The 27,761-nt window shown below is 38.3% G+C and overlaps 1 protein-coding gene across 1 annotated transcript; it reads right to left on the bottom strand.

The window, feature by feature from the left end:
- Positions 1 to 114: 114 nt before the first annotated feature.
- LOC103479480 (kinesin-1 heavy chain) lies at positions 115 to 26,548 on the bottom strand. Its single transcript, XM_008433922.3, has 26 exons — positions 26,142 to 26,548; positions 16,928 to 17,015; positions 16,773 to 16,846; positions 16,588 to 16,692; positions 15,369 to 15,417; positions 14,859 to 14,914; positions 14,682 to 14,769; positions 14,452 to 14,576; positions 14,210 to 14,314; positions 12,836 to 12,981; positions 11,605 to 11,753; positions 11,319 to 11,506; positions 10,434 to 10,502; positions 10,023 to 10,229; positions 8,373 to 8,516; positions 8,079 to 8,270; positions 7,853 to 7,970; positions 6,564 to 6,619; positions 6,366 to 6,475; positions 5,381 to 5,482; positions 5,195 to 5,255; positions 5,044 to 5,115; positions 4,271 to 4,375; positions 3,916 to 4,132; positions 3,699 to 3,831; positions 115 to 2,962 (listed from the first exon to the last, which is right to left on the bottom strand). Exons 1-26 carry the CDS (start codon positions 26,265 to 26,267, stop codon positions 2,959 to 2,961), a joined length of 2,889 nt encoding a protein of 962 aa, XP_008432144.1. The 5' UTR covers positions 26,268 to 26,548; the 3' UTR covers positions 115 to 2,958.
- Between the last annotated feature and the right edge of the window lie 1,213 nt (positions 26,549 to 27,761).

The raw sequence follows: 27,761 nt of genomic DNA, 5'->3' as shown, positions 1-27,761 counted from the left end.
CTCACCTTCCTGTTCCTTTATGAACAAGATTGTTAAATTTAAGCAAAAAGTAGAAACCATAAAACTGTTGACAACTTGACACCTGAAATTGTAGTAACCAGACAGGAAAAGTGACAGATTTTCTCATAATTATTTAATCACACATACATTTACATCATGCAGTCAATCCAAAACTGTGATCTCATTAAACTTCCCGTCTCTGTCCATATCATCAGAGCCCTGTTAGACTTGTGCCTCAGTTCTCCAGGAATGATCCAGTACCGCGTCCACTGACCCAAACCCCACCCACCCCGCAAAAAAAAAAAAAAAAACAACAAATAAACAAAACTACTGTCCTTTAAAAATCGACCAACTATTACACAGTAATAAAAAAAGGCTACACTTTTGTTTTAATTTAGAATCAATGCAAAAACGTAATTTCGGCAAACACCATAAGTGATCTCTGCAACCCATTTCATATCCAGTTTTTGGTGGAAGATCATAGGATAAACATTTAAAGTTTACGATTGAGAAGTTTTATCTACACTGCAAAAAACAAAATCTTACCAAGTATTTTTGGTCTAGCTCCTGGTGCAAGAAAAACACAACTTATAACTTTTATATAGATATAGCAGTTTGTTTTAAGTCAATAATTCCTTTATATTGATGAAAATATACTATTTCACTTATAATAAATTTTTCATTTGTTATAAGGGAAATAATCTGCCAATGGAATTAGTACTTTTTGTTGATAAGATTATTTACTTAAAACAAGCTCCTGTATCCTGCTAAAGTTACTTTAAAAATTTTAAGTCATTTCAAGTGTCCTGAAATATTTGAACTAGAAACTAGTCCAAAAATATGTAACATTTTGTGTTTTTGCAGTGTAATCCAGATGATCACAGACGTCTAGATATTCCTCTCTGCACCTCATGAAACACAATGACAGCCATTTATTCTCTTCACAGGGCTTTGGAAACTTCTTTACACCTCCAAGCTAAAACAGTCGTTTAATGGAGTGCTTTTTACATTTTTATTATTCGTTTTCTTTTCAGAATAGTGCGAGGAAAACCCAACTTTCCTGTCTAAACGTGACACCATCCTCCCTTTGGAGCTGGATTTGCTCCAGTGCTCTCACTTTTTCCTTTCCATTGATGATTCTTTCATGTTTTCGTAATTAAAGGACAGAAAAGGAGCTTTTTTTCTTCTTCTTCGTCTCAGCGTTATAAAAAGCCGTTTCAGGTTTCTAGTGATGAAAGAAGCCTTCAATGAGAAACAAAAAGAGGAGTGGCAGGAGCAAACTGACCGACATACAGTGTATCTTACAGTATATTGCACTTATGCATGGTGTTAGTGTTCTCATGCTGGGGTTCAGCTTTCTCGCCAATGCACTGGGGCTTTAAAGGATTAACAAAAAACAAACGCGGTGGAAACTAAAATAAAAAATATACAACAAATACAACACAAAAAAAAAAATCCTACACCCGCTGGTAAGTTTTAGTTAAATAAACCCTTTTTTTTTTTTTTTTTTTTTTTTTTTTACCCACGTGACGACATAAGATTAATGTGCAATTTGTGATTTTCCTTCCTTTGACCTCGCTGTTCCTGACTGGCTGATCAGCAGCGAGGATCCGATCCACCCACCCATCTCCCAAACACATCGATCAAACATCTACACCATCTATTGAACAATAACAGCACATAAAACCCAGCATAAAACAGGTCTAACATCTACAAAAAAAAGAAGAAAAAGTAGGGAAAAAGATGATTGAAGAAGCGAGGCACCCTTGTAGAGAAATTATTTTTTTTAGCTCCTGGACGACGACGATTGTGAGACGATTGTGAGTTTCAATTTCTGCCTAATCGGCTGCAGTTTGTGTGCTGAGATGCATAAATAGAGTCTATTAACAGCGACAATACCCACTTATATTAGTTAAAAACATTACATTTAGCAACTCTGTGTAGGCTAAAAGGGTGGAAGTTTGCTGTGTTAACCGGATCATTCTCATTTTCCCACTTCATCCCTCTGCATTTTTCAAATCCTTCCAACGAAGCCACTAACAAGTACAGTTTTAATTTAACTTAATGATAAAAACAAATGGCCTCCACAGGTATTTAGTTAAATACATCTACAGTACAAATGTTGCACGGCTTTCTTTTTCATTATTATTATTATTATTATTATATTTATTATTTTTAAATCCTTCTTTTTAACTTTTTTTTTTGCCGTTTCCTTGCAGTTTTCTCTCCGGAAAAACGTGTGCAGTAGTGCCGATTTTACATCTGTACAAGCACAGAAACAGTAGTGTTCGACACCTTCTACTCGACGCAAAATAAGTTTAATTTCCTCCTTTATGAAGCATGTAAAATCTATACAGAGAAAACTGTGGTTAACCCAGAAGTCATAATAAAATGTACAGAAGTTAGCCTATAAGGTCGAGCTCTTTCATTTTTTTTGGTCTTTTTTTTCCTTTTTTAGGAGTTTGTTTTCTTGCTACCGTTTACATTCAGCTTGGCACAGTGCAGAACTACTCGCACAAAGACGACGGGTGATGACAGACTGTGCAAAACAAAAACGAAACCGAAGCTAAACATTCGAGATCGTGCACGGTTTCGCTCGCCAAAAAACCCCTCAAAAAAACAAAAAACAAAAGGCTGCGCTCGAGACTCCGTTTGGTTTGCTGAATATTATCCTGCTTCTTGTGAATTAAAATGACTGTTTCTTTTCATTTATTTAAATTATTATATCCCATAAGAGAAAGAGAGATATTCATATTGAGAACTGGAGGAGTGAGGGGTGGGTGGAAGTGTTTGGGGAGCTGTACAGGCCGGGAATATTTATATATATATATTTATAAATCCGAAACTCCTTCGTGGCTCCGCAGCGGCACCAGTTTGCTGTAATGGAATGACAGGTTGTCGGGCAGGTGGGTGACGTTGCTCTTCTTCTGTGGTGTCATTCTTCTGTTCAGCGGCTCTTCAACTGTGGAGTATAACAAAACAAGATGGCGTCCATAAAACATCACACTTAAAGAATGAAAAACAATCAAGCTGCTGGTTGTTGCAGCTTGAAAGAAGCACTGCTGAACTTTTTACTCATTTTGTTACAAACAAAATATTCAATGTATCTTATTTGGTATTTATGTGATAAACCAACAAAAAGAAGCACCTGAATGTATACTTTAAAGTTTCAGTATGTAACTTTTAGAAGATGTTTTTTTTTTAATATTTGCTGAACCAGTCACCATGTTGTGACAGCATGTAATAAGACAGATATTCTGTGAAAATCTTTTCCACCTCCTCTCAGCTGCTGCTGCCATCTGAAGACCAAAAAACAACCAATCACAGCCAGGAGGCCGGTCTTAGTGCTGTCAATCAATCTCCTGAATGCATTGGTGGTTATGCTAACTAGCATTAGCATTCATGACAGGCTCTGCTGATGGGGAAAAGTATCAGAGAGGAAGAGAGTGAGAGAGAGGATGAGAAGTGCACATGGGCATGATTGACAGCACTGAGACCCGCCTCCTCTCTCTGAGTGGTTGTTTTTATCTAGAGGCAGAGGAGCATTATTCTTTTCACAGATTGTCTGCATCGTACTACACTGTCATGACATGGTGACAGTTTCAACAAATATGTAAAAATATACTTTGTTTTATAAAAGTTAAATACTGCAGCTGTAAGTGTGTAATAACAGCAAACAAAACGTCTTCTGCACTCACTTCTTGTCCGGCTTGCTGCCTCCTCCCCTGATGGCCACCGGCTGGCTGTTCTGGTAGAAGCCGCCTCCGCTGCGGTTGATGTTGGGGTGTGTTGGAGATGCAGCCGGCGGCTGTCCAGGCCGGATGGGTTTGGCTAGAGAAGTGGTGAACAAGAACAGATTTGTCTTTTATTACAGCTCCAGAAAACATGAATAGACGCGCTTCCCCGCCTACTGACCGATCTGGGCCGAGTGTCCCCTCCGGGCCATGTTCTTGGCCCGGACGGCTTCCTTGATGCGGTCCACCTCCTGCTGGTAGCGCTTGCGGTCGCGTGCCGCGTTCTCCTTGGCCTCCTTCAGTGCAGATTCCAACGCCTTGACCCGCTCAGCCGTAGCGCGAAGACGTTTTTCCAGTTTTGGAAGCTCACAGCGCAGGTCTGCATTATCACGAACCAGCTGGGAAACGAATTCAGTTCGTCAGAAAAGGACCACAGCAAAAAAATCAGGTTGGTAAATAAAGCTAACTGAGCAGCAGAGAAGCGGTTACCATGACAACCAAGATGGTAGAAGCGTTTAAAAAATGGTGACTCCTACCTGTTTGTGAACCTTGGTGAGTTGCTCAAGATTGTTCTCAAGAAAGGAGATTTTCTGTTTTTGTGCCGCGCTGCCTCCTGTGTCATCAGAGTCCATCTCCGCACTCTGAAAAGATCAATAAAGTACGAGTTACAGACACAAATAAATAAAAATCGGTGACTGTAGGGCTGAAACGATTAATCGGATTAATAAATTGATTACTGAAATAATCAACTAATTTAATAATTAATCGTTAACGGGATTATACAAAGAAACTAAAATAAAACGCATGCTGGAAGAACAACACACTCAGAGGAGTAATAAAGCCAAAAAAATACATAAATACATACATATGTTGAATTTAAGATTAAAACTTAATTTGTCTGTAAATATGTTCAACCCAGAACTCAAGCACCATTTTCAGGCTCACCTGCATCAAAATCTGTTAAAAAAAACCAACATATTAAGCACCTTTTGCTGTCTAATTGTTAATTGACTAACTGAAAAAACAATCATCATCACACACTGAAGTATTTTTAGCTGCAGAAGCATCCTACAAATGATCGTACGTTCAGTAAAGAAACGCTGTTATTGCATTTTAAGCAATAAAATATTTAAATGGATTAGTTTGGGACTAAATTATGTTTACTTGCATCTTTTAATGAGTTTCTAATGCTGGATAAAAAATGAGCAGAATGTGCCAATTATTTTTATCCAATTAATTGTTAATAAACATTAGTTGCAGCCCTAAATAAATCAGTGCCACACACACATACAAGATAAAAAGTAATCACCTTCTTCACTCTGGTGGCCAAATCCTGAACAAAGAGTTTCCTCAAGTTGTGGAGAGTCTGCAGCTCTTTGGCCTGCAACAGAAAACGATCAAATCAGGTGAAAGCTCAAAACAAGTAGAAGTAATGCAGCCTAACTCATTACTGAACTCACCACTGTCTCTTCCAGCCCCTTCAGGTCCTGTCTGGCCTGCTCCCGTCTGTCCTGCATCACCCTGAATAACAGGAAGCGCATAGGAAACGGTAACCGCGTGTCAAACGTCAGCAGTCACATGCAGAACAGCAGTCAAACTGATGAATCTGCACCAAGCTGGGCTTTCTGTACGTGTGTGAAACCTACGTGAGCTCGTGCAGCTTGCGGCTCTTCTCCTGGTCGGTGGACTTCAGCTTCTCGTGCTCCACTTTGAGCCTCTCCTGCTCCAGCATGATCTTCTGATTCAAGCTGGGGGGGGGACAAAACGGAGTTACGATTAAAATATCTGCCCTCAGTGCACCATCTCAACTCAATATGAGTAAATCTAAAGTTTAATCTTCCTTTTATATTCGTCTGAGTAAAGCAGCGCCAGCAGACACAAACTACAGTAGGGTTGGAACTTCAACGCATTAATTCTGATTAATTTATATCAGATTTCAAAGGTGATCTACCATTTTTCCTTGAACATGTTAGAATAGATCTGTGGGTTAAACAAAGCATGTTCATTACAGTTTTTTTTCACAAAATCTTTCTTGGACAATGAGCTTTTCGTCTGCTGAGTTTCAGTTGTTTTAGGGCGTCTTGTCAACTTAAATCCAAATAAGTTGCACCTGTCCACGCCCTCCCAACTCAACGTTTACACTCATGTGAAAATCGCAGCAAACAGATGCGTAATTATACAAGTGCACATCTTTGAAAAGCATTAGTAGAGCCTCCTGCACAACCAACAAGAATGCAGCAAGTGGTTTCTAGCTAGTGATTCAACAACACATCGTCTTTTCCAGCAGCAGAAAAATTGGACTTATATTGATCCGATAGTAACACCAGTGTTATGACAGATTTACCAATATTTTAACTTACACTTTTTTTTTTATCCGATTACTCGATTAATCGTAAGAATAATCGATAGATTACTCGATTACTAAAATATTCGTTTACAACAGCCCCACTACAAAAACATGAAAAAGTGAATTCTGCATAATCGGTCTTCTTTAATGTTTCCCCTTTGCTGAGCTCATATGTCAATTTACTGAATAATTTAGCAGCAAAAAAGGTTATTGGACTGAAAATGTTGCTTATTTTGTCAACATAGTTTTCAATTAATTTGATTAAAAACTAAAAGAGATCTTACTCCTGCAGCTCCGTGATGAGTTTCTCCTTGTTGTCCAGCTCGTCTCTCAGGCTGCTGATCTGTTTCTGGTGGGCTTCACGGTGGGAGTGGATCTGCTTCTCCACCGCTTCCTGAACACAAACATAAATATAATTTTAGACATTTTACACACAGATTTAACTTCAGCTCCCATAAAGCAGTGATTTAATGGAGACTTACCTTAACTTCATTAGCAGTCTGGATCTCATTTTCCTTCTCCATTGCATGAACTTTCTCTGTAAAAGAGAAGATTCCCATTGGTTAAAAAAGGTCAACATATTGAAATAATCAAATGCAGTGAAACAGACAACGTTTTAATTGACTTTTTTAACTGTTTTACGAGCAAAAACCATTCCCAAGTACCTAATAATATTCCAAATAAAAAAACAGGTGGGTTGTTTCCATAACTCTACTGCTGCAGAATTCTGACTCAGTATCAGTCACAACTCTGGGTGCCAGGTTCTTTAATTAACTCCAGATTCTGTTAGGTCATAGCAGATTTAACGCCAACTGTGGATAAAGTTTCACTAACCCATGATAGATGTAAAAAAAGCTAGTTGGCTGGCTAGCTAGCAGGGATATGTTAGCAGACAGCGATAGCCTCAACCGTCTCAAGTCACAGAACACAATGAAGATGTCTTAGTGACTTTGTGCCATCATCTCTCCTTTTAAAATGTTCATGAAATGTTGTCCTTCATCTCTGAATAAATAAAACAGCATACGCACTGCAACTCAAACTTATGACAGACAGAAAAGTTTTGCAATAAAAAAATAAATATAATAGATTAAGTAGTCTTGTCAAGACCAAATTTAAGCTCTGTGATTAATGCCTTTAAGGCCAACTTACTTTTTTCAAATTAACATAAAGCTGCTGTATGTAATTTTTTATTAATTGTTGAAACCGTCCCCATATTATGACAAAACGGCATGAGGAAGAAAAAAAAAACTCCTGCCTTCTCCCAGTGCCAACTATAAACAACCAATCATAGCCAGGAGGCGGGTCTTAGAGCGCTGTCAATCTACCTCCAAGTGGCGCTACTCAACCCTGCGAGCATAGAATGTCATTAGTGCTAAGGCTAGTTAGCATAGCCACTGATGACGGCAGATAAAAGGTTTTCCTGTAACTACAAGTTATTCCTTTGCCATTAGTACATTTAGCAGCGAGTACATGAGATTGACTGACAGCGCAAAGACCCTCCTCCTGGTTGTGATTGGTTGTTGTTGGTTGGGAGTGGTGCATTTCTTCAAATGTTAATAGAAACTCAGGGAAGAGGTGGAGGAGGTCGACCTTTTCACAGATCATCCGTCTCATATTACACTATTACAACACAGCGACAGTTAACAAATATCAAAAATTCTTTTAAAGAGTTTAATCCTGCATCTTTAGGACATTTTAAGGCCTTAATTGTAGACAGATAAAAGTAAAGAGTCTTGAAGGATGCTCGTACATCGATAGTAAAGAGACGTACCCTGAGCGCTGAGCTTCACAAGCTCCTCATTGAGCGAGTCGACGTTCTCCTCCAGCTGCCTCTTCTTCTGCTCCACATTCTGGAGATACTCAGTCAGGGACTTGATTTTAGCCTCATGCTGTGGACAGACAACATTCCTCATGCTTACAACAAAGATAACCATCAAGAACATTCAGAAACAGAGGTATTTGTACCTCCATATAGACGTTCTTAAAGTTTTAAATACCTGGGAGATGCGCAGCTGACAGGCAGCCAGTTCTTTCTCGTTCTCGTCCATCTTCTTGTTGCTCTCAGACTGGATGCCCTCCAGCTGCTTGCAGCGCTTCACCATCGTCTTCACCTCCGACTTCAGCTTGCTGATGTAGAGACGAGCCACTGTGAACTCCTCGTCTATCAGGCCGCTGCCGCCCTCGTGTTGCTACGAAATCGCCCCGAGAATCAAAAAGGATGAGATTAAATTAAACGGAAGGAAGAAAAAGTCAAACATGAGAGATATAAAATGCAGAAACAGTCCTGGTACCTTGATGTCATTGCTGCCCACAGCGATGCCAATTTCAGCCAAGTCTTTGAGCAGAGATGACATCATCTCAGTCACTCTCTTCTTCTGGTGATTGGACATTTCCTTCAGCTTCTGGAGCTCAGAGTCCAGAGAGGACAAGATGGACTGCAAGCAAACAGGAGATTATAAAACTACATGAAACATTATTCATTACACTGCAAAACTACAACATCTTACCAAGCAGTTGTGCTCTAGTTTCTAAATATGTCACTACACTTGAAAAAAGACAAAACTAACTTACAAGTAAATATTCAGCAATACATTGCTGACAAAAAGGTACTAGCTCCCCCAGCAGATTATTTCACTTATAACAAAGGAAAAATGTCTTGTTACAAGTGAAATAATCTGCCAATGAAACTAGCAAATTTCAATATTAAGGAACTACTCACTTAAAGCAAGCTCCTGCATATTACTGAAAAGTTACTTGTATAGTTTGTTCTTCGGAGGACATTAAGGCCCTATTGGAGCACTTTCCGTGAAAAGGCACAATACAGATCATATTGCGTTAAGTCGCAGAGTCATTACTGTTAATCCTTGTATGTCGCTCTGCTAAAACTCTGTTCGAGGAAACCCCATAAGGGCAAGTTCTCACATGGATCGATGTTTTTTATGTTTTTATCTTTACTTTTAATAATGTTTATATCTTTTTATATTTGAATCTTTTTCAATATCTCTCTTTTTCACTGTTTATTCTGTTTTTATTTTAATTATGTTAAGCACTTTGAAATGCCTTGCTGCTGAAATGTGCTATACAAATAAAATTTGATTGATTGATTGATTGATTGATATTAGTTTTGTCTTATTTAAAGCGTACAAAGATATTTGCAGTAGAAACTAGCTAAAAATACCTGGTAAGGTTTTTTGTTTTTGCAGTGTATTTATGACTGACACATAGTGAACCTGTGTGCTTGAAAAAGAGATAATCAGGCCCAGTCAGAGTTAAAGCTTAACCTTTCAACAGTTTCTCGTGACCATAATAAACCAAGTCACCTGACTGTTGAAATACTCAGCCATGTCTGATGAATTTATTACTTCCTGTCTCCACTGCTCAATTATCTGAAAAGGATTTACTTTGGTTTGAAACTGAAACACATTGAAAATATAATTTTTAAGGGAAAAAATATATATTTTCTTCAGGCTTGTGAATAATAGTATCATGGATAATTATTAAACATGTCATGCCAGGTTATATTTGTGTCTAGATGTACTAGATGTAGTGCTAATTCAAAACAAAATAAAAAAAAGAAACCTTAAACTGACCCATTGATATTTTGACAGATCAATTTAAAAGTTTCTTACATTTTTAAATTTTAAATGTTTGTCTGTGATTTTATTTTCTTTGTTATTTGCACATAAACATGTTGGCTATTTTACATTTAAAGATGTATCTACATGGTTGGTTGATTGCTACTTAGTTGCTTATGGAATCACAAACTGACTAAGATTTATTTGGTCCAACTTCTTTTCATTCAAAACTTTTATGTTCAATTTTAAACTGTAAATAAATAAAATAAATAAATAAATTAAGCATCTAGCTCTGCTACTGTAAGGTATCTGTGAGTAAAAACAACTCATTTTCTGTGGAAGTGACTGTTTCTGTGCCGCCCTTACAGATTTTTGGCTCAGCTCCTCACTGATGGACTCGAACTCCTTGGTCTTGTCCTCCACCTCCTGGCTCTTCTGGTCGTAGTTGACAGCCAGCTCCTCCAGGGCCTGCAGCACCTCCTTCACCTCCTCCTTGGAGGCCTCGTTCTCCGTCTGAAGGCGGTTCAGCTCCGCCTGCAGGTTCTCGTGATCCCTCCGGGAGGAAGCCAGCAGCTGAACAACATGGGCCATTAGGTTTTAAACTTCTCAGTAAGAGAGAAATAATAAAACATTTTTACTGTTCCTACAGGTCAGGAATATTAAATAAGCCAATTTTAGCTCAGTTTAATTCACTGACTTGTTGTCTGCAACCCCCAGTGTCTGTTAAACTACATTGATCAATTCGTCCTTCCCATCTGTTGGACCTCCAGATCTCACCTCCTCCTGGTCGAGCATCTGCTGCTTCAGCTTCTCTACCAACTGGCTCTGCTGGTTGATTTCTTCATCCTGAATATTAAAAAGGCAAAAAATAAAATTTAAATCATGAGACTGACTTAACAACAACCCCCAACTACAAAACCGGTGGCAATTGTTTTCCATATCTGAAGCCAAAAAAAAATAGAAAAATCAGCTGAATAAGGGATTAACAAAGCAGATTTTGACATTTTTGAGAATGTTAACATAAATAACCCCTAACTCTATGCATTTTCTTCTTTTCCAGCAGCTATTGTACAGTAGTAAAAACCAGCTGACCAAACATGTTGGAATTCCATTTGGGTTGCTAGGCGACGCCGCTGGGCTCGGCTGGGGTTGCTAGGTAACGGCACAGTGCCTGTGAATGCGTCTTAATCAGGAGGTGTTTGAAACGGCTCACTTTCTAGACGCCAAAAAAACATTAACTTATTGCTTATTGCTAAAAAAATGGCTGCAAGGTTTTTATTTATGCTTGAGTACAGATCCAAAAGGAAGTACAAAAGATTTTTATTTTGCATAACAGATCCCTTTAAGCAACCCAGAAACACTTAACTGATACTTGAAGCATATATATATATATATATATATATATATATATATATATATATATATAAGGCTCTAAGAATAAACTCTGTCACTAAAGGGAACATAAGAGCCTGAAAAACACTAACATTTGCAGCTGAATCCCAATTATTCTGATACTTGCTTTCATTGAACCATTAAACCAAACGTTGATTTCTGAGGTTTTCGCAGCAGAGCAGCACAGTGCCACACTTCTTTAAGGCTTGAATGGAAACCTAAAGCTATATTCATCTACGTTACAGACTGCTGCAGTTTGCTCTGCCTCACCTTATCGTCCAGCTGTTTGTAAAGCTTCGTCAGCTCCGCCTCACACTTGTCCTTCTCTACGTCCGTGAGACGAACGCCGGGCACGTTGGGCGTAGAGGCCGACTTTTCGTTGATGATGTTGTCCAGAGCAAGCACCTCGGCGTTCGCCTTCTCTTTGTCGAACTGCTCCTCCACGGGGACGCTCTCTCCTGGTGTTGAGTAAAGAAAACAGAAAAAAAACCACAATGAGGTCTGCAGAGAGGCGGTTTAGGCCGGAACCAGTGACCCGGAGCGGGTTCTGCCTCACCGTTTCTCCAGCGGTTGAGCTCGTTCTCCAGCCAGTTGATGGTGTTCCTCAGAGTTTTGTTCTTCTCCTTCTCCCTCTCGTATTTCTGCTTCCACTGCTCTGCCGTCAGCTCGATGTTCACAGTCACCGTGTTCTTAATGGTCTTCGCTCTGGATGTTTGAAAAAAATAAATATACAAGAAAAAAATAAAAACCAGGAAACTGGAATGAATGTAATCAGCAAAGCGGCACCTCAAAGCAAGCTCCTAATATTTCAGTTTGAGAGCAAAATTTCACACTTTTCTGTAATAATGCAAGTTTTTAATTAGTAATGCTCATCTTTCGGTTTCCCTGGGGTATAAATGATGCAACAGAAAGGCCAATTTATTCTGGAAAAAACACGATGTCTCACTTTACTTTTCTAGTCCAACCACTACAACAGTGAGTTCATTTTAAGTTTGCTAAACTATTTGGACTGGTACGGTGATTCTAACATTGGTTACATTTACACAACAGGCAAATTCGACCCAAATTCGATTATGGATGATTGAGAGAGATTGCGCAAAAAGGAATGAAGAAAGATTCCTCTTTTTATATGCTCCAACCTTGTGAAAAATTAAAGAGTAGATGCTGTTTTACTGGTAAAAGAGCTGAACAAAGCAGTAACAGCAGGGCTGCCAGTTAATTATTCCCTTAACTGGCATTCCTTCAGACTGAGTTCCAAATTATACTCAAATTAAAGTTGGATTGCTGTTTTTCAGTCTAGGATCACAATAAAGTAACAAAAAATTTATCTTTTAAATGCTTTTGAAGCTGTAATTCACGATATTGAGGTTTTCCTAAAGAGAAATGATTTATAGTCAGATCACAGCTTCAGTTACTACAGAAACTAATCATCAGGTCCAAAATCTGGGTTTAGTGATGGACCTTCAGAGAGACAAAAAGACAATTACAAAAATCAGCCTTCTATCACCTGAAACACATTTCTAGAACACATGGGGAACAAACCTCCAGAAAACTGCAAACCAGTTTTTTGGAGTTTTTTGGTCAAAATATCTAATGTAATTTTACAAAATGTTGTGTTTATTCATAATTGGTAACTGTATTATGCATTTAACATGCAGAGCTCTTTGACCAATCCATGAAATGTGACATTCAAATAAACTTGATTTCTAACTAAATTAAGAGACCCAACATTCAGTCAGTCTTTTGTGCCAAAAAGTAAAGCTGTTCAGTCTGTTCTTCTGGGTTACCTTTGTCCAAACATCAGGGTGGATTTGGTTTCAGCCTCGTTGTAGGAGGAAGGTGAGCAGCAGATCACTATGGTGGTTCGACAGTTACCACCCAGCGAGTCCTGCAGGATACGGGTCATCTTGCTGTCTCGGTAAGGGATGTAGGCCTGAAAACATGCACAGAAGATTGTATTGTATCGGAGCTGAATGACTAATTCATACTATTTATGCATTATAAATAGGAAAAAACAAAGTTAGAAAAGAGAACAAGACCTGAAACACAGCTGGCATTTCCTGAACCGAGATGTACCAGTCTGAAACACTGAGCTTTAGCAGGTTATGTTCCTGCTCTCACAACTACCTGGTCATTACCAAATCACCTGATATACGATTACTTTGAGTAAAAACAGCCAAGCTGCAGCAGGCTGCCATCGTTCCTTACAACACATTCTGCTCAGCGGGGAAGGAGACATCTCCGGACAATAGCTAATTTGTTTCAGAGCGTCATAAATATCTCAGCAGCTGTCTGCCGCAGGTTGTTTACAGAGCGAATGAGCCGCAGAACAAACCTACACTTGATCAAAGTGAAAAGGGTGAAATGAGAAAGAAAAGCTCGAGCGAGGCGTTGCTAGGAGGAGAGTTTTTATCTGCGCAAAGTTATTTCTGCAACACAAAGGACCTGTAGATGTCTTAAAATGAAAATTCAGCACAAAGAAAACAGAAAACATGTTTGTTTTCATCATGGAAGCTCAAGCTCCAGGCTGTGCAGCTGGCAAACGGTCTGTGCTCCTGTTCTTTCCGCTCTTATAAGTAGCAACGACTCATATTAAGACGTTAAACATGTAATTTAAATAAAAACAATTTAAATAAAAATCACTGCCTCAGGGTGGAAGAGATTCAGTGCGCTGCAGAATAATTACATCAAAACAGATACATGTTAATTCGGTTATGGAGAATCAGTTCGTGTTAATTTTACTGATCAAATCTGCGTTTTCAGGAAGCTTTTTACCCATTAATGTTAGCACAGATTTTTCTTTCAAATTATCTTATCCAAAGTCCAATGTTGAAAACGTTCTGGACATTTGAGTATTAAAAAACAAAATTACCCTCCATTATCTGCATGCTCAACAAACCATAAAGCAACAGATTGCTGAGGTAGGTTGTAAATGTCAATAACTGGGAATCTGCAATGTTTCATGTGATTGAACAGATACAAACTGAATAGATGGATAGGAGACTGGACAGATGGATGTATAAATCAAAAACTGGAAGGATGACGGCTGTATAAGGGAAGGATTAAAGATTGGATGGTTGGAATCTGGAAATATAAATATGTTTTCCTGAGTTATCCTGACTTTTCCAGGCTCTGTGATGAATTAAAACAAAACAACTCACCGTTCCTTCAGCCAGCGCGGAGATGACGTTTCCCAGAGATGACAGAGACTTGTTGATGTTCTTGGCTTCATCAAGCACGGCTCCCTCTGCACCAGTTTTACTAACCTGCAGACCACAGAAAAACACCAAAACCACATAAAAAACCCAAAGCACAGAAGCGACACTGCAAACGTAATCACAAATTCAAGCAACGCAGCTGGAGTGCAACAAATATGGCTGATTATCTCAGACGTTTCTGTCACCTTTTCACTACCAGCCAGATCCACCAGGTAGAGTTTCCCACTGAGCTTCTGCTCCGTCTGAGTGTTCTCCTGCTTAACGTTTATCAGGAAGATGCTGTGACTCCTGGAGCTGTGCTCGTTCATGTCTAAGGAGCAAAAACGGTTTTGGTCAGAAGGTCACCTGCAATAAAACCAAATAAGCCTGAAAATAAACAGTTTGAGTTTCTGCAAAGAGCAGGATGGCTTCTTACTTGTGACTGCTACATGTCTGTTAGATTTGCCTTCATCAATCGTGTCCATGACTTCCTCTGGGCTGCACACGAACCTCTCAGTGCAGCCCTTTAAAAAAAGAAAACAGGAAATAAAACAAGTTTATTCAGCTCCCTTAGCTGGTTTTACCAGATGTTTCACAGGACAGGAGGTCTCACCTTGACGTAGGGTACTCTGTTTTTATCTTCATGCACTGATAAATTGGTCTTCGACACTGGAAGGAAAGTAAAAACAGTCGTTTTATAACACAAATAAAGGTTATATGAAGTCAAACAAACAATTTTGATTGCATCAGTGCATTTCTCTTTGATTCTCCTAAATATCTGCACACCATTTATGAGTCTCTGACCTTTTACTAGAATGTTTGTACTTATATAAAAGCCAAAAAAACAAACAACTGAACTCCACCTCATATAAAACTACCAAACATTTTCCACACCTTGTTTTCAGTCAGAGCTACATATGGACATTTTTAAACAGCCTACCTGTTGTAAACGTGGAATACTGACAATTAAAATTAAGAGCATTTATTGCTCAAACAGTCTGCCTCCGAGTGATTATAATAACTATTCACTCTGTTCCAACATTTTTACGCTGTTGGCAGTTTTCTCAGTCACATCTGCTGCCACAGTTTGGAATCATTAAGGAAGGTCGTCGGATTCACCTACCATCCAAAAGGTCTCGGATTTTGTCTAAGTAGATTTCAAAATATGAAACCTGCAAACAGAGAAAGATCCACATTATTTGGTTATTCGGCAGAGAGAATAAACAAAAGCTTACTGGTTGTTTTGTTTGCTGTTGATAAAGCATTTGCATCTTCTAAAAAAATATACATAATCAAGAGCTGAGATGAAGAAAAGCGATTTTTTCATTTTGTTTTAATTTTTATTTCAGATACAGTAACTTTCATGAATACCAATAAACTTTTACATTACAACCATTAATTATGATTAATTTTAACAGGAGTGGAAAGAGAAAACCTGAATTGCCTTTCATTAAAAAAAAACTGATTGTTGCCCCTACTACAGCATAGTAGGGGCATTGGAGAAAAAAAAGATCTCAGATTTTCTAGAAAAATAAAGAAATTTCTAAGCCAACATTTTAAAATTATCAACAAAAAAAAAAGTAGAGAATTTTTGGATTAATCTAAGGAATTTTCTAAAAAAAAAAAAAAAAAACATTGACGTTTTCTGAGCTCATAAAGTTGAAAATTTTCAACTTTTGGAAATTTCCGATTTTTTTCTAGTCTAATCTCAAAATTTCTGAGTTTTTTCTTCTGTACTGTCCTGTTCTGTTCTTGGATGGAAAAAAAATCTGTGAACATCAATATGCAAGTATTGCCACAGATTCTGATTAAAATGTAGGCCTGGACTTTGACTGAGCCGGTCCAAGTCATGAATATGCTTTAGTCCCGCTCCACGTTTCAGTTGTTGTTCTGCTGGAAGGTGAACCTCGACTGCAGAGTCTAATCTTTTATAGCCTCTGAACTGCTTTCTTATATCCCTGCCCTGCATTTATCCTATTCACACAGCCTGATGCTGCCACATGCAGTGCTCATTTTGTGTTACACACAAGATTTTGCATGTTGACCATAAAGTTACATTTTGGTTTCCTTTTGGTAAACTGCAATTAAATGTTATTTTCTGTTTGTTGATCGCATAAAATCCCAATAAAATACTTTAAGGTTTGTAAAGTCAGAAATTTTTTTGAATATTTTGTTAAGAGACTATTTGTTACACTATGAGCTGCAAGACAAAAAACAGAAGTGTATTTAAAAAATAAACTGAGAAACACAGGAAACATGATGCAGCAGAACAAAACTGCAGGTCATTTCTTAAAATAAAAAACCAAGCCATGAAGAACATGACATCAAAACACCATCCTTACTTTAATATGAAACTCCAGGTTTTCATCCATGGAATAGATGTAGTTGAAGATGTCCTGTACTATCCTGGGGATGATGCCCATTGAGTCTGTGTCGTGGAGATTCCCCTAAAAAGGCAATAGGCAAAGGCAAATTAAAGAGAAGAATCTTAAATGTGATGACCTGAAAGTATTAAGTTACTTCTTACCTCCATGGTGTGCGTTTTCCCAGATGACGTCTGTCCATAAGCAAAAATTGTCCCATTGTATCCCTCAAGAACATCTATTTGGAAAACGGACAAAAATAAAACAGTGAAACGACGATTCAAATGGTTTCGGCGTTAGCTGAAGCTGCAAATCTCACCTTTTACAATCTTTTGGGCACAAGCGTTGTAGACTTGTTCTTGTGTTGTATTTGACTGAAACACTCTGTCAAACATGTAGGGTTTACCCTGAAATAAAGAGGAAAATACCATGAGCAACAGTTTACCTGAAAACAAAGGACATTTTTACAACATGGCTGCAAAGCGCGTTTAACGTACTTCAACCTTTCACAAGTCACTTACATAAACCAACCACGATGCTCTCAGCTCTGTTCAGGACACTGAACACTTCACACCTACTTGCCAACTTGGCTCAGAAGCTCCTGATGCTTCAGTGTTTTTATAAAAACAGTAAAAGTGTCACACCTGCTTTAGCTGTGTGGAAAAAGGGAATCTGTTGAATCTGTTTTCTGAAAGAAGTGGTTTGTGATTCATCAATCAATTATCTAATGAGTGAAAACAGCCAATTTTGCCTTGAATGGAAAAAAATCCAAACTTTTATTCTTTAAATGTATGAAAACTAAAACAAAACAAAAATCTACTTTTTGTATTTGACAACACATTAAAACAGGATGATTTTCAATTGGGGTGAGCGATATTTTGTGGTACTCTTGTGATAACGGTAAAAATAACAGCAACAACCATTTATTACTATTTTTTTAGCAAACTGCATGGTTCTGGCTGAATGGTAAATAAATCATAAACATACGAATCCTGCTTTTGAAAACCATATCCATGTCTACTGTGCTTCTTCAGGACACCAGCCTCTTAAAAGTTAAGTGTGATTTTTATCACTAAACTGCACACAATATTTATATATTTATTCAGGCTCTCGAACAAATTGTGGAAAAAATAGTCAAAATAATCCCAACACTATGGACAGTTTTGTTTTTAAATATAATTAGATATTTATCACAACAATAAATCAAAAATCTTATAATTTATCACAATAAATGATAAACGATGCAGTAAATGATCACCCAATTTTCTACCCATGTTTTTTGGCGTGTATTTAACATAAACCCGACAAACTATACCACAACTTATATATGAAAAAAGTATTTTGTTAATGAATATTTAAAATAAAGTTGAGTACAGTAGCGAAATTGTTTTACCTCAGCTAATCTCTGTCAGTGTTATGATACAAGACGTTGTTGGAAGTGATAAAACTTTAACATTAATGATGATTTTAAACCTAAATTCTGCAAAATGACCCAAAACCAGCTCATGAGCTTTAAGCAGCAGTTTCGGAGACAGGCTATTGGATCAAGCACAGTGTAGCTGATGTTGGCAACCTGTGAGCCAATCAAAACTTTGAGGCACAATCCCAGTGAGAAAGCGATCGATGCAGCTGCATTTAAGACGGAAAGCGAAGGGCAATGAATCTGATGTTAGAAGCAACTCTGAGGTTTGTCTGAGGCGGCGTGCTGCGTTTAGGGGATTCGCATTTCCAGTTGACTCATCTCATCTCTGGCTGTGAAGAGGTGTGGTTGTCGGAGGGATGCATGACAACTTGGAAAAATATCCAAGTAGGCCTGTATCGACAAACTCTGCTTGACAATAAATTATCTCAGACATTATTGTAATAAACGATAATCTGGTGGTTTTAAGAGCATTTTCAAGTAACAAAGGGGTAATAATAATGCGAGAACACAGTCTCAAAGATCAATAAACTTTAAATTCACTGGAACTGGAAGACATTTTAAATATCCAAAATAAATAAAACAGCGGAAACAATAAATTAAATTAATTATTTAGTCTCAGTAAACAATGGTGTGCTTGACTGAGACCGAATCACCAAACTGAAGACTTTTGTCATCCAGTTTTTGGTAGAGATAAAAGAGAAAAACAATAAATCATGCAACTCTAAATTATTTAATTTACCATGTGATTGATTTATTGCTTATTGTACATTCAAGTGTCGGCCAATATTATTTTTTTAAATATCGGTATCAGTCCAATAAATAAAACTGGGCCGATATGAAGAACCGGTATTTATTTACATCTCGTTTCCGTCCATTTCTGGTCGTTTTTTCCCCCAAAAAGGTGTTAAAATATATTAAAAAAAAGTAAAATAAAAATTCTATCAATATCATCCCAAATAAAAAAATTATATGAGGTTATATTGTTGCGCTGTAGAAATTACATTTCAGTTTATGGCTTCTGTACAGGTAGCCATAAAAATACAGTCACACTGAAGTTGCCACTTATCATTGGGGATAATAACACACTCCTAATTTAAGCTAAAAGAAAAAGACGACATCATTGTGTATATATAATTTTTTAGTGTATAGCCTAGCAGGATTTTGAACCAGCAGTAATTCCCTCCAGAGATCTACATCCTGGTCATTAACCACAGCAGGCAGCTGATATCCAAACTGACAAAAGGTTGGGAGCAAACAATGGGAGGTTTAACGTCCTCACCGTCACTGCAGCTATTGGCCTCGTTACTTACACTTCTCACTAATTGGATTACTGTTTTAAATTGCAATTACACTGTAATGTATTGTTGGAGTCATAAGAGCTTGATCACCCTCTTCCTTTTGCTCATGGCACAGTGTAACGTTGTCCTCTAAATCAATTGAAATCATTCAATTTGTTTTTGGGTAAAATCTTTGCTTCTTGCATAACAGAAATCAGACTTTAATTAGGCCATCCTACAGTCATGGCCAAAAGTTTTGAGAATGACACAAATATATTTTCACATGATCTGCTGCCCTCTGGTTTTCATGTCAGATGTTTTCTTCACATACAGAAATACAATTGCAATCATGTTATGAGTAACAAAAGCTTTGACAGCACTTTAAAGCACTTTGAAATGCCTTGCTGCTGAAATGTGCTATACAAATAAAATTTGATTGATTGATTGATTGATTGATTGAGTTAGAATGAGTTAATGCAGCAAGCCAATATTTGTAGTGTTGATTCCTCTTCTTCAGGACCTCTGCAATTCTCCCTGGCATGCTCTCAATCAACTTCTGGACCAAATCCTGACTGACAGCAGTCCATTCTTGTACAATCAATGCTTGCATTTTGTCAGAATTCCTATGTTTTTGTTTGTCCACCCATCTCTTGAAGATTGACCACAAGTTTTCAATGGGATTAAGATCTGGGGAGTTTCCAGGCCATGGACCCAAAATCTCTGTTTTGTTCCCTGAGCCAGTTTGTTATCACCTTTGCTTTATGACAAGGTGCTCCATCATGCTGGAAAAGGCATTGTTCATCACCAACCTGCTCTTGGACGGTTGGGAGAAGTTGCTCTCAGAGGACATTCTGGTACCATTCTTTATTCATGGCTGTGTTTTTAGGCCAGACTGTGAGAGAGCCGACTCCCTTGGCTGAGAAGCAACCCCACACATGAATGGTTTCAGGATGCTTTACAGTTGACATGAGACAAGACTGGTGGTAGCGCTCACCTCGTCTTCTCCGAACAAGCCGTTTTCCAGATGTCCCAAACAATCAGAAAGGGGATTTATCAGAGAAAATGACTTTCCCCCAGTCCTCAGCAGTCCACTCCCTGTACCTTTTGCAGAATATCAGTCTGTCCCTGATTTCTTTCCTGGAGAGAAGTGGCTTCTTTGCTGCCCTCCTTGAGACCAGGCCTTGCTCCAAGAGTCTCCGCCTCACAGTGCGTGCAGATGCACTCACACCTGCCTGCTGCCATTCCTGAGCAAGCTCTGCACTGCTGGTAGGCCGATCCCGCAGCTGAAACACTTTTAAGAGACGGTCCTGGCGCTTGCTGGTCTTTCTTGGGCTCCCTGGAGCCTTTTTGGCAACAATGGAACCTCTCTCCTTGAAGTTCTTGATGATGAAATAGATTGTTGACTGAGGTGCAATCTTTCTAGCTGCGATACTCGTCCCTGTTAGGCCATTTTGTGCAGTCCAATTATGACTGCACGTGTTTCTTTAGAGATAACCATGGTTCACAGAAGAGAAACAATGATGCCAAGCACCAGCCTCTTTTTAAAGTGTCCAGTGGTGTCATTCTTACTTATTTATGACAGATTGATCTCCAGCCCTGTCCTCATCAACACCCACACCTGTGTTAATGGAGCAATCACTGAAACGATGTTAGCTGGTCCTTTTAAGGCAGGGCTGCAATTAAGTCGAAATGTGTTTTGGGGGATAAAGTTCATTTTCTAGGCAAATATTGACTTTGCAAATTAATTGCCGTTAAGTTGATCACTCTTTATAACATTCTGGAGTATATGCAAATTGCCATTATAAAAATTGAAGCAGTAGACTTTGTAAAAACTAACATTTGAATCATTCTCAAAACGTTTGGCCATGACTGTACAGTGCACAAGGTTATTTGCCATGCTCTAAAAATAGCTAATTTCTGTTTGATAGGACTTCCCTGGGTTCCTGAATGGAAACCAGGAAAATTACAGAAAACCATAGGATAATAATCTGATATTTTAGCCTACAAGTGAATGGAGAAGCAGCAGCATGAATAATTCACAAACGTGTTTGCCCTTAGCAGCAAATCAAGCTTGTAACTCCACCACCAGTACAACCTCATCTGGAAATTTTATCTTCCTACCTTTCAGGCAAAAAAGTAGCAGAATGTTGTATTGAGATGCTTTTAAATAAAGGTCTGTATTCACTCAGATATAAGTGATATCAATGTGGTAATGGCAAAACCTCAAGTAGGGCTTAGCTATAAACACATTTTATCAATTAATCAAATTCTTGGTGAACCCAAATCTGAATTTGTGTTCACCAAAGTTAATCCGCCCAAAGCCGCCATTTTGTTTCACAAACACACACATTATATATATATATATATAAAAAAAGACACACCGATTTGATAATGTATCAGTGCCGATATTGACAATAATTCTAGTTCGAGTATCAGTGGACATTTGTCAGTTAATTGCACTGACTGAACACATTCAAGTTGTGTTGTTTTTTACATGTTTGACCAAACTTGTGAAGCTATTGGAGTGTTTAAGTGTGCTTTTACTGGTGCAGAGTTATTAAATATATTTGTCATTCTTTACATTTATGTCTGTGTTAAAAAAATGTTTCAAGTCAATTCAGCTTTGTTTTTCTGTATCAGTCGGTATAAAACCTGAGATATTTTTATCAGGAGTGAAAAAGTGAAGTGGTGCATCACTTATGAAACATAAAAAATTTAAATGGGGAATGTTGAGCATCTTGTAAAGTTACACTTTATGTGTTTTACAGATAAACTAATACTTCAAATCAAATTTTAACACTTCAGCATCAAATTATTTTTAAAGAATTGAGCAAAACTACTGTGTCTATTTCAAAGAAAGGACAACAAACTGAGCTGGTCACGTCAGATTTTAATAACTGTTAAAGCTTTTTTCTCATTAAAACAACTTTTTCCTGTAACTAAGATATTCTTCTGGTATAATTGCATATTTATTCTGCCATTATATCTATATTCTTGCAATAAAATGCATTCTTGTAGTTTTTCCCTGATACTCCGTCCTACAACTCGCAGAAGGGATGATGGAAATAAAATTCACTTTTTGTGAATATTTTTTGTCTTTAGAAACAAAAATGTTTTTAAATAGCCAATTGAATCCGTTATGAAAAAAATGATTTAATTTTTAAACCATATTGCCCAGCCATAGCCTCAGGTTTCTAAAAATGAACCAAAAATAAAAGCAAAATGACTCTAGAGCATCAGCAAAACAAAGTACATCACCATAACAATAATAATTACCCTCCCCACCCCGAGAGATTGCCCAGCGCCCAGCCAGCAGCCTACCCTGATTGGTCCAACAGCTGGTAACCAGGAGAGAAAACAAGGAGATTACCCAGGAGGCAACACTGCTGCTGCTACCTATGAGTGCTGCACTCGCCAAAGCAGATGCACCATCAGAGGCAACAGGCTGCTGCTTTGCAACACATGCGTTTCCACCAACGTGCACTGCTGTTCCAGCAGCATGACTGGCACTCTGAGCTGGGCAGGGCTGCACCACGCCTTAGGGGCTCTGAGAGCCAAAGGCCTGCAGCCAGAGTCGGCACGGCTGCTCAGGAAGTGGCTGCAGTTACAACAGTCGCCTTTGTTTTGCATGAAACAAATGAATAACTCTGTTGTATTCAACATTTAACACCTAAAGTTTGAATAAAAGAGGAATGGGATGAATATCTGATCAGCCCAAAAGGAAAAATTCTAAAGCTTTGTAGTCTGTTTAATATGAGATTATATGAGTTTGCATGAGTTAGTATATTGCAGTCAAAGTCCACAAGGAAATTATAATATTTAACCATGTTTTTATGGCATAATATACGCACTTTTAGACAGCTAAAAGGATGAGGGGAAACAAACTAAATATATATATTTTAAAAAAAGGGTTCATTTCAGCCATACAGATCTGGATGAAACCTGACGCAATAAACAATTAATCAATTAATCTCTTGAAAAAAATCAAAATGAGTTTGATCATTTCCATTCTTATGAGTAATATTTTCTGATGGCCAATTTTGCATACAGAGAGATTAATGGTTTTGTGTAGCCATTTTTCACATTTTTTTATCATAAAATTTAGGATTTATTGTCTAGATAAATTTCAATTAATAATCTGACACCATCATCTGAATTTTTACTAGTTTCTCCACAGTTTGTTGCAAGAGAGTCAATAAATATCAGTAAAATAGAAAATATGATTAAATTCAGTTACTGTGTGCAGTTTAGTGATATAAATCACTTTTTAAATAACCGCCATCCTGAAGAAGTTAATTTTAAATAGGAATGTTTTTCAAAAGCAGTTACATGATCTATTATAATTTTATTGTTATCACAATAGTTCCACAAAATATTGTGACAAAATTTAAGTTAATTGGTCTTTGAGAGGGCAAGTTTGCGTCATTATGTCATTAACATATTACTTGAAGCAGTCTTAAAACAACAATGTTATTGTTTTCGCAATAATTTCTGGGGCAATTTATCGTCCAGAAAAATGTGTCATCATGACAGGTGTAATCTGGACTGATGCATGCCAGAGTGAATTTGTGTAAACTAGGATTTTTATATTCTTCTGTACAGGCCAATGAAAATAAAACTTCCTCTTTACACAAAAGCTTTTTATCCTGACCAAGCCTGATAAGGGTTTGTATCACCAGGAAGCGAATGACGGCGCTGACAGCTCACGGCTGATTGAATCCCAATCACACAACTTATGAAAAGTCAACACTCAAAGTAAAACCAGAAATGTTAGCCCACTGAATCACAACCATCATCATCATCATCAATCTCAATGAGAGCAAAAAATACAACTGGATTTCTTGGGCATGTTGTGACCTTGAGCATAAAGCAAAGGAAGAGTGGTGGAGACATTGTAATGATAAAAAGGACATAGTGAGGTGGGTCAACCCCAATCAATATTTTCATTATGACATTCATGAATAATATAACAATGTCATCTTTCCTAATGTCACGCAGCACTTAATATGTTGTTGCATGAACTCTATGAATAAAAGCCTGTTTAAATTAAACGTGAATTTAATGGGTTTTCTTGTCTTTAATGAAAGCGTGCTTTATCATACTATATAATAATTGAATGGGCGGCAGATTTCAGAGAGCAGGGGGGTTTTTAAAATCAGGTTTTGTCCATTAGTCAGAAACCTTGCCTGCTTTAAGACCAGACCTAAAACTTTCCTCATTGATTTAGTTTATAGTTTGAGTGGTTTGTTCTGATCTGATCTATCTCTGTAGCTGTGCTGTTACAGGTTCTGGCCTTTTTATTGTCTACTCCCAGTTTATGCATAACCTGCAAGTATTGCTGCCTGTAATTTATGTGGTTTCTGTTCTCCTGTCCCAAAGAAAATACCCCTGAGCGAATACTTCTGTCCTCACAACACACTGAATATTTAACTAAAATTGTTGGTTTCTTTTGAAATCCATTTTAAAAATCAATTTAAGAAACCCTTAAAGTCAGTTGAATTTTGACTGAGCAATATACAGATGAACTATCGATCAGAATCAGCCAGTTTCCAGTGATCTTCAAGTTGAGGCTATTTTAAATTTGTGGGCTGATTTTGGATCAAAACTGTAAACTCCCACCATTTTTAGTCAAGACACGTCGGTCAAAGAACCTTTGGAATATTTTCCTTTTACATGTTATTGTCAGTGGTAGTTCTCAACCATATTTACCAAAGTTGCTAGGGTGGGGCCAGGACTTTTCATGAAAATAGGGCAATATTTCATTTGTTTAATATATTAAGTGAGTCACAGAGCCAAAGAGCTACTCGCAGCTCTCGAGCTGAACTTTGCAGAAACATGAAAATTGAAATCAGTTCTCAATACGGCTGAAACTAAAAGTGCACTGTTAAAGTAAAACTGTGAAGGTAAGGAATGAAATTGGTCCAATTAGTGTTGGTTTCTGTGCCAGACATATCATCATAAGAAATTGATTTAACATCATCTATCCAGTACTTCATAGTTATAATCCTTGGAGGAAGAATCCCAAAAAATTGCTAAAAAAAAAAAAAATTGTCAGGTCAGAAGACCAGACATGGTACCAGTTGGGAAAAACATGAGTGAATATCTATGAGTAAATCTATAAGTAAATATAAATAGATGTAATTGAACTGTTTGTTATAATTTTTCCCCTTCTAAATGTAAAAGGTTGGAGAAATCTGACAAAACTGAACATCCCTGGACATGACTTGTGCGTGTACAATGACGCATGTTGAGAATTGGCTCTTTAAATACATTAAATCATACCAACCCTGTATCTCCAAGCTGTTCTCTTATCTCTAATGACAACACACTTCTTTGTGATAGCCAGACCTCCTCTACGACACGGTTTATAGGAGGGTCCGCTACGTGTCCAGCTGGCCAGATAGCTCATGTTAGCTTTAATTAAGCTACAGCATTAAAACTAGCCTGCTAGCACGGGCCAGTTAATCTGCAATGAAGAAGCTGGCCTAGCCTGTTAGCTAACTGTTTGCTAGCCATCACCATATCAAAGCTGGTTTACCCTTCATACTGACGCAAACGGTTCATAACTGTCAGCTTTACAGTTACAGGTGCATAGAAACGAAATGTATTATATCTTGATAAATAATCCACATACTAAGTTGGTGGACTGGCATCGTTAATAATTTAGCCTGTGGCAGCCTGTGGCTTTGTTGAATGACAGCTCAGCGCTGCTAGCTGAAGCTAACAAGCTAAGGTGCTAACCGCGGTAGCTACAGGACAATCGGAAATGGCGAGATGTGTCAGAGCGTTCTGTCAAGTAACAGCCTACGGGCACTCAGAATAAAACAACTCACCCCGATAACGACAGTCTCTTCCCCTTGAAATTTGGGAATGTATTTGTCGCCTCTGGTAACCTCGGAGCTGTTCAGGGGCCTGAAACGGCACATCACTTTGATGGTGCACTCCGCCGGGTCGGCCATCTTCCACGGTTTACGAATGGAAATTCACCGATACGAAAACTAAAGTAAGAGCCTGGATCCCAGGGGCGGCCGGTGGCGGAGAGTCGGGAGGCCGAACCCCTCTGTCCTAAATCTCGGGTTCTGGAAAGGGCAGTGATAATTCGGGCATTCAACAGAGAAAAGTCCTTGTTTTCCTCTCAGTCACTTCCCCCTCCGGTTAGGAAGCCATGATACCGGTGGATGAGCGGCTGTCCGCCTCGCCCCTCCTGCTCTGGATCACAATGACATCATCCCGAAGGGCGCTCCCCTCAACAAAAACACAAAGCAGCCTTAAAGCTATGGTTGCATTTCCTGACCAGACTTTTTGCATCATGACACTACCCACTGTTATTTGTGGATAGATAGATGCAGACAGATAGATAGACAGATAAACTCTTTGAAAAAGTAGTTCCTTCCATCGCCTGTGGTGTCGCTGCACCAAGAACTACTGAAAGAAACGACACAAAAACCTCTGAAGAAGACATAAGCGCAATTTTCTTCTTCACAAAATGTAAACAAAAATGAAATTTGGGCGGTTTTGGGACTTTGTTGTTGAACCGTTCTCCTGCTAGACTTGAGTGTTTATTTTGGTTGTATCTACCCAGAATCCCCTGCTCTATAGTCTGCTTCCGGAGGGGTCTCCGATCCGCTTGGCATGCAGAGATAAGTTCGAAGTTCGAGTTGCACCAGAGTTCACTTCAACCGAACAGAGATCTAGGTTTTTAGATGGACCAGAGTTCGGTTTTTTGGTCCGCATCAGGGTTTGACTACGCTTTCACACCTCCACAAACGAATCGGACATTCCAAGTCCGGACACACCAACCAAACAGGGTTGGTGTGAATGCACCCTTACATTTTAAACTGCACTTTTGAATGAATTAGGATGCATTACCAATACCAATATCTAATTGGATCTTTGGACCAATTTCCTTTCTTGCCTTCATAGTTTTAGAGATCTAGTCATTATCTAACAATGATTTTGTGCAAAAAATGTAATGATTATGTTTTATGTAGCCCATGGACCTATCTTGATTTATTTAAAAGAAACATAGTAGGTCCCCTTTTTAAAGGTTTTGTTGGCTCTAGTGGCCTTTATTTGAAAGTAGTTCAACAGGAAAGAGGGTAATGTGAAAGGGGGAAGATGTGGTAAATGTCACCAGGCCAGGAATGGAACCTGTGACCACCGTCTCGAAGGCTAAGGCCTAACTACTTGGGTCGTGCTTTGCCCCTGCACCACCACAGCACCCCAATAGGTCCCCTTTAACTTGAATGTTTTCCTGAATTCTCAGTGAAACTGGATAAATTAACATTTCGGATACGTCCAGCTTGTGTAAAAGTTGAGTTAATCTAATTTGCTTTAAGGAAAATATTAGGAACAGCACTGTCTTTGTTACGCCCAACGTGGGATGTACAGTAACTTCAGCCTGTGAATCAGCTGTCTTTTAGGCTGCAGCTGTGTAAGCTCCTCTTCGAATA

Source organism: Poecilia reticulata, chromosome 17, assembly GCF_904066995.2.
Source record: "Poecilia reticulata chromosome 17, P_reticulata-male-v2, whole genome shotgun sequence".
Lineage (NCBI taxonomy): Eukaryota > Metazoa > Chordata > Actinopteri > Cyprinodontiformes > Poeciliidae > Poecilia > Poecilia reticulata.
This window is presented reverse-complemented; position numbering and strand designations above follow the sequence as displayed.

Excerpts from the sequence above, each read along its gene's own strand:
- LOC103479480 (XM_008433922.3), bottom strand. The coding sequence starts at position 26,267 with ATGGCCGACCCGGCGGAGTGCACCATCAAAGTGATGTGCCGTTTCAGG. Across the intron at positions 16,847-16,927 it reads TGCCCAAAAGATTGTAAAAG|ATGTTCTTGAGGGATACAAT; the intron begins GTGAGATTTGCA and ends TTTTCCAAATAG. Across the intron at positions 11,754-12,835 it reads ACCCTGATGTTTGGACAAAG|AGCGAAGACCATTAAGAACA; the intron begins GTAACCCAGAAG and ends TCAAACATCCAG.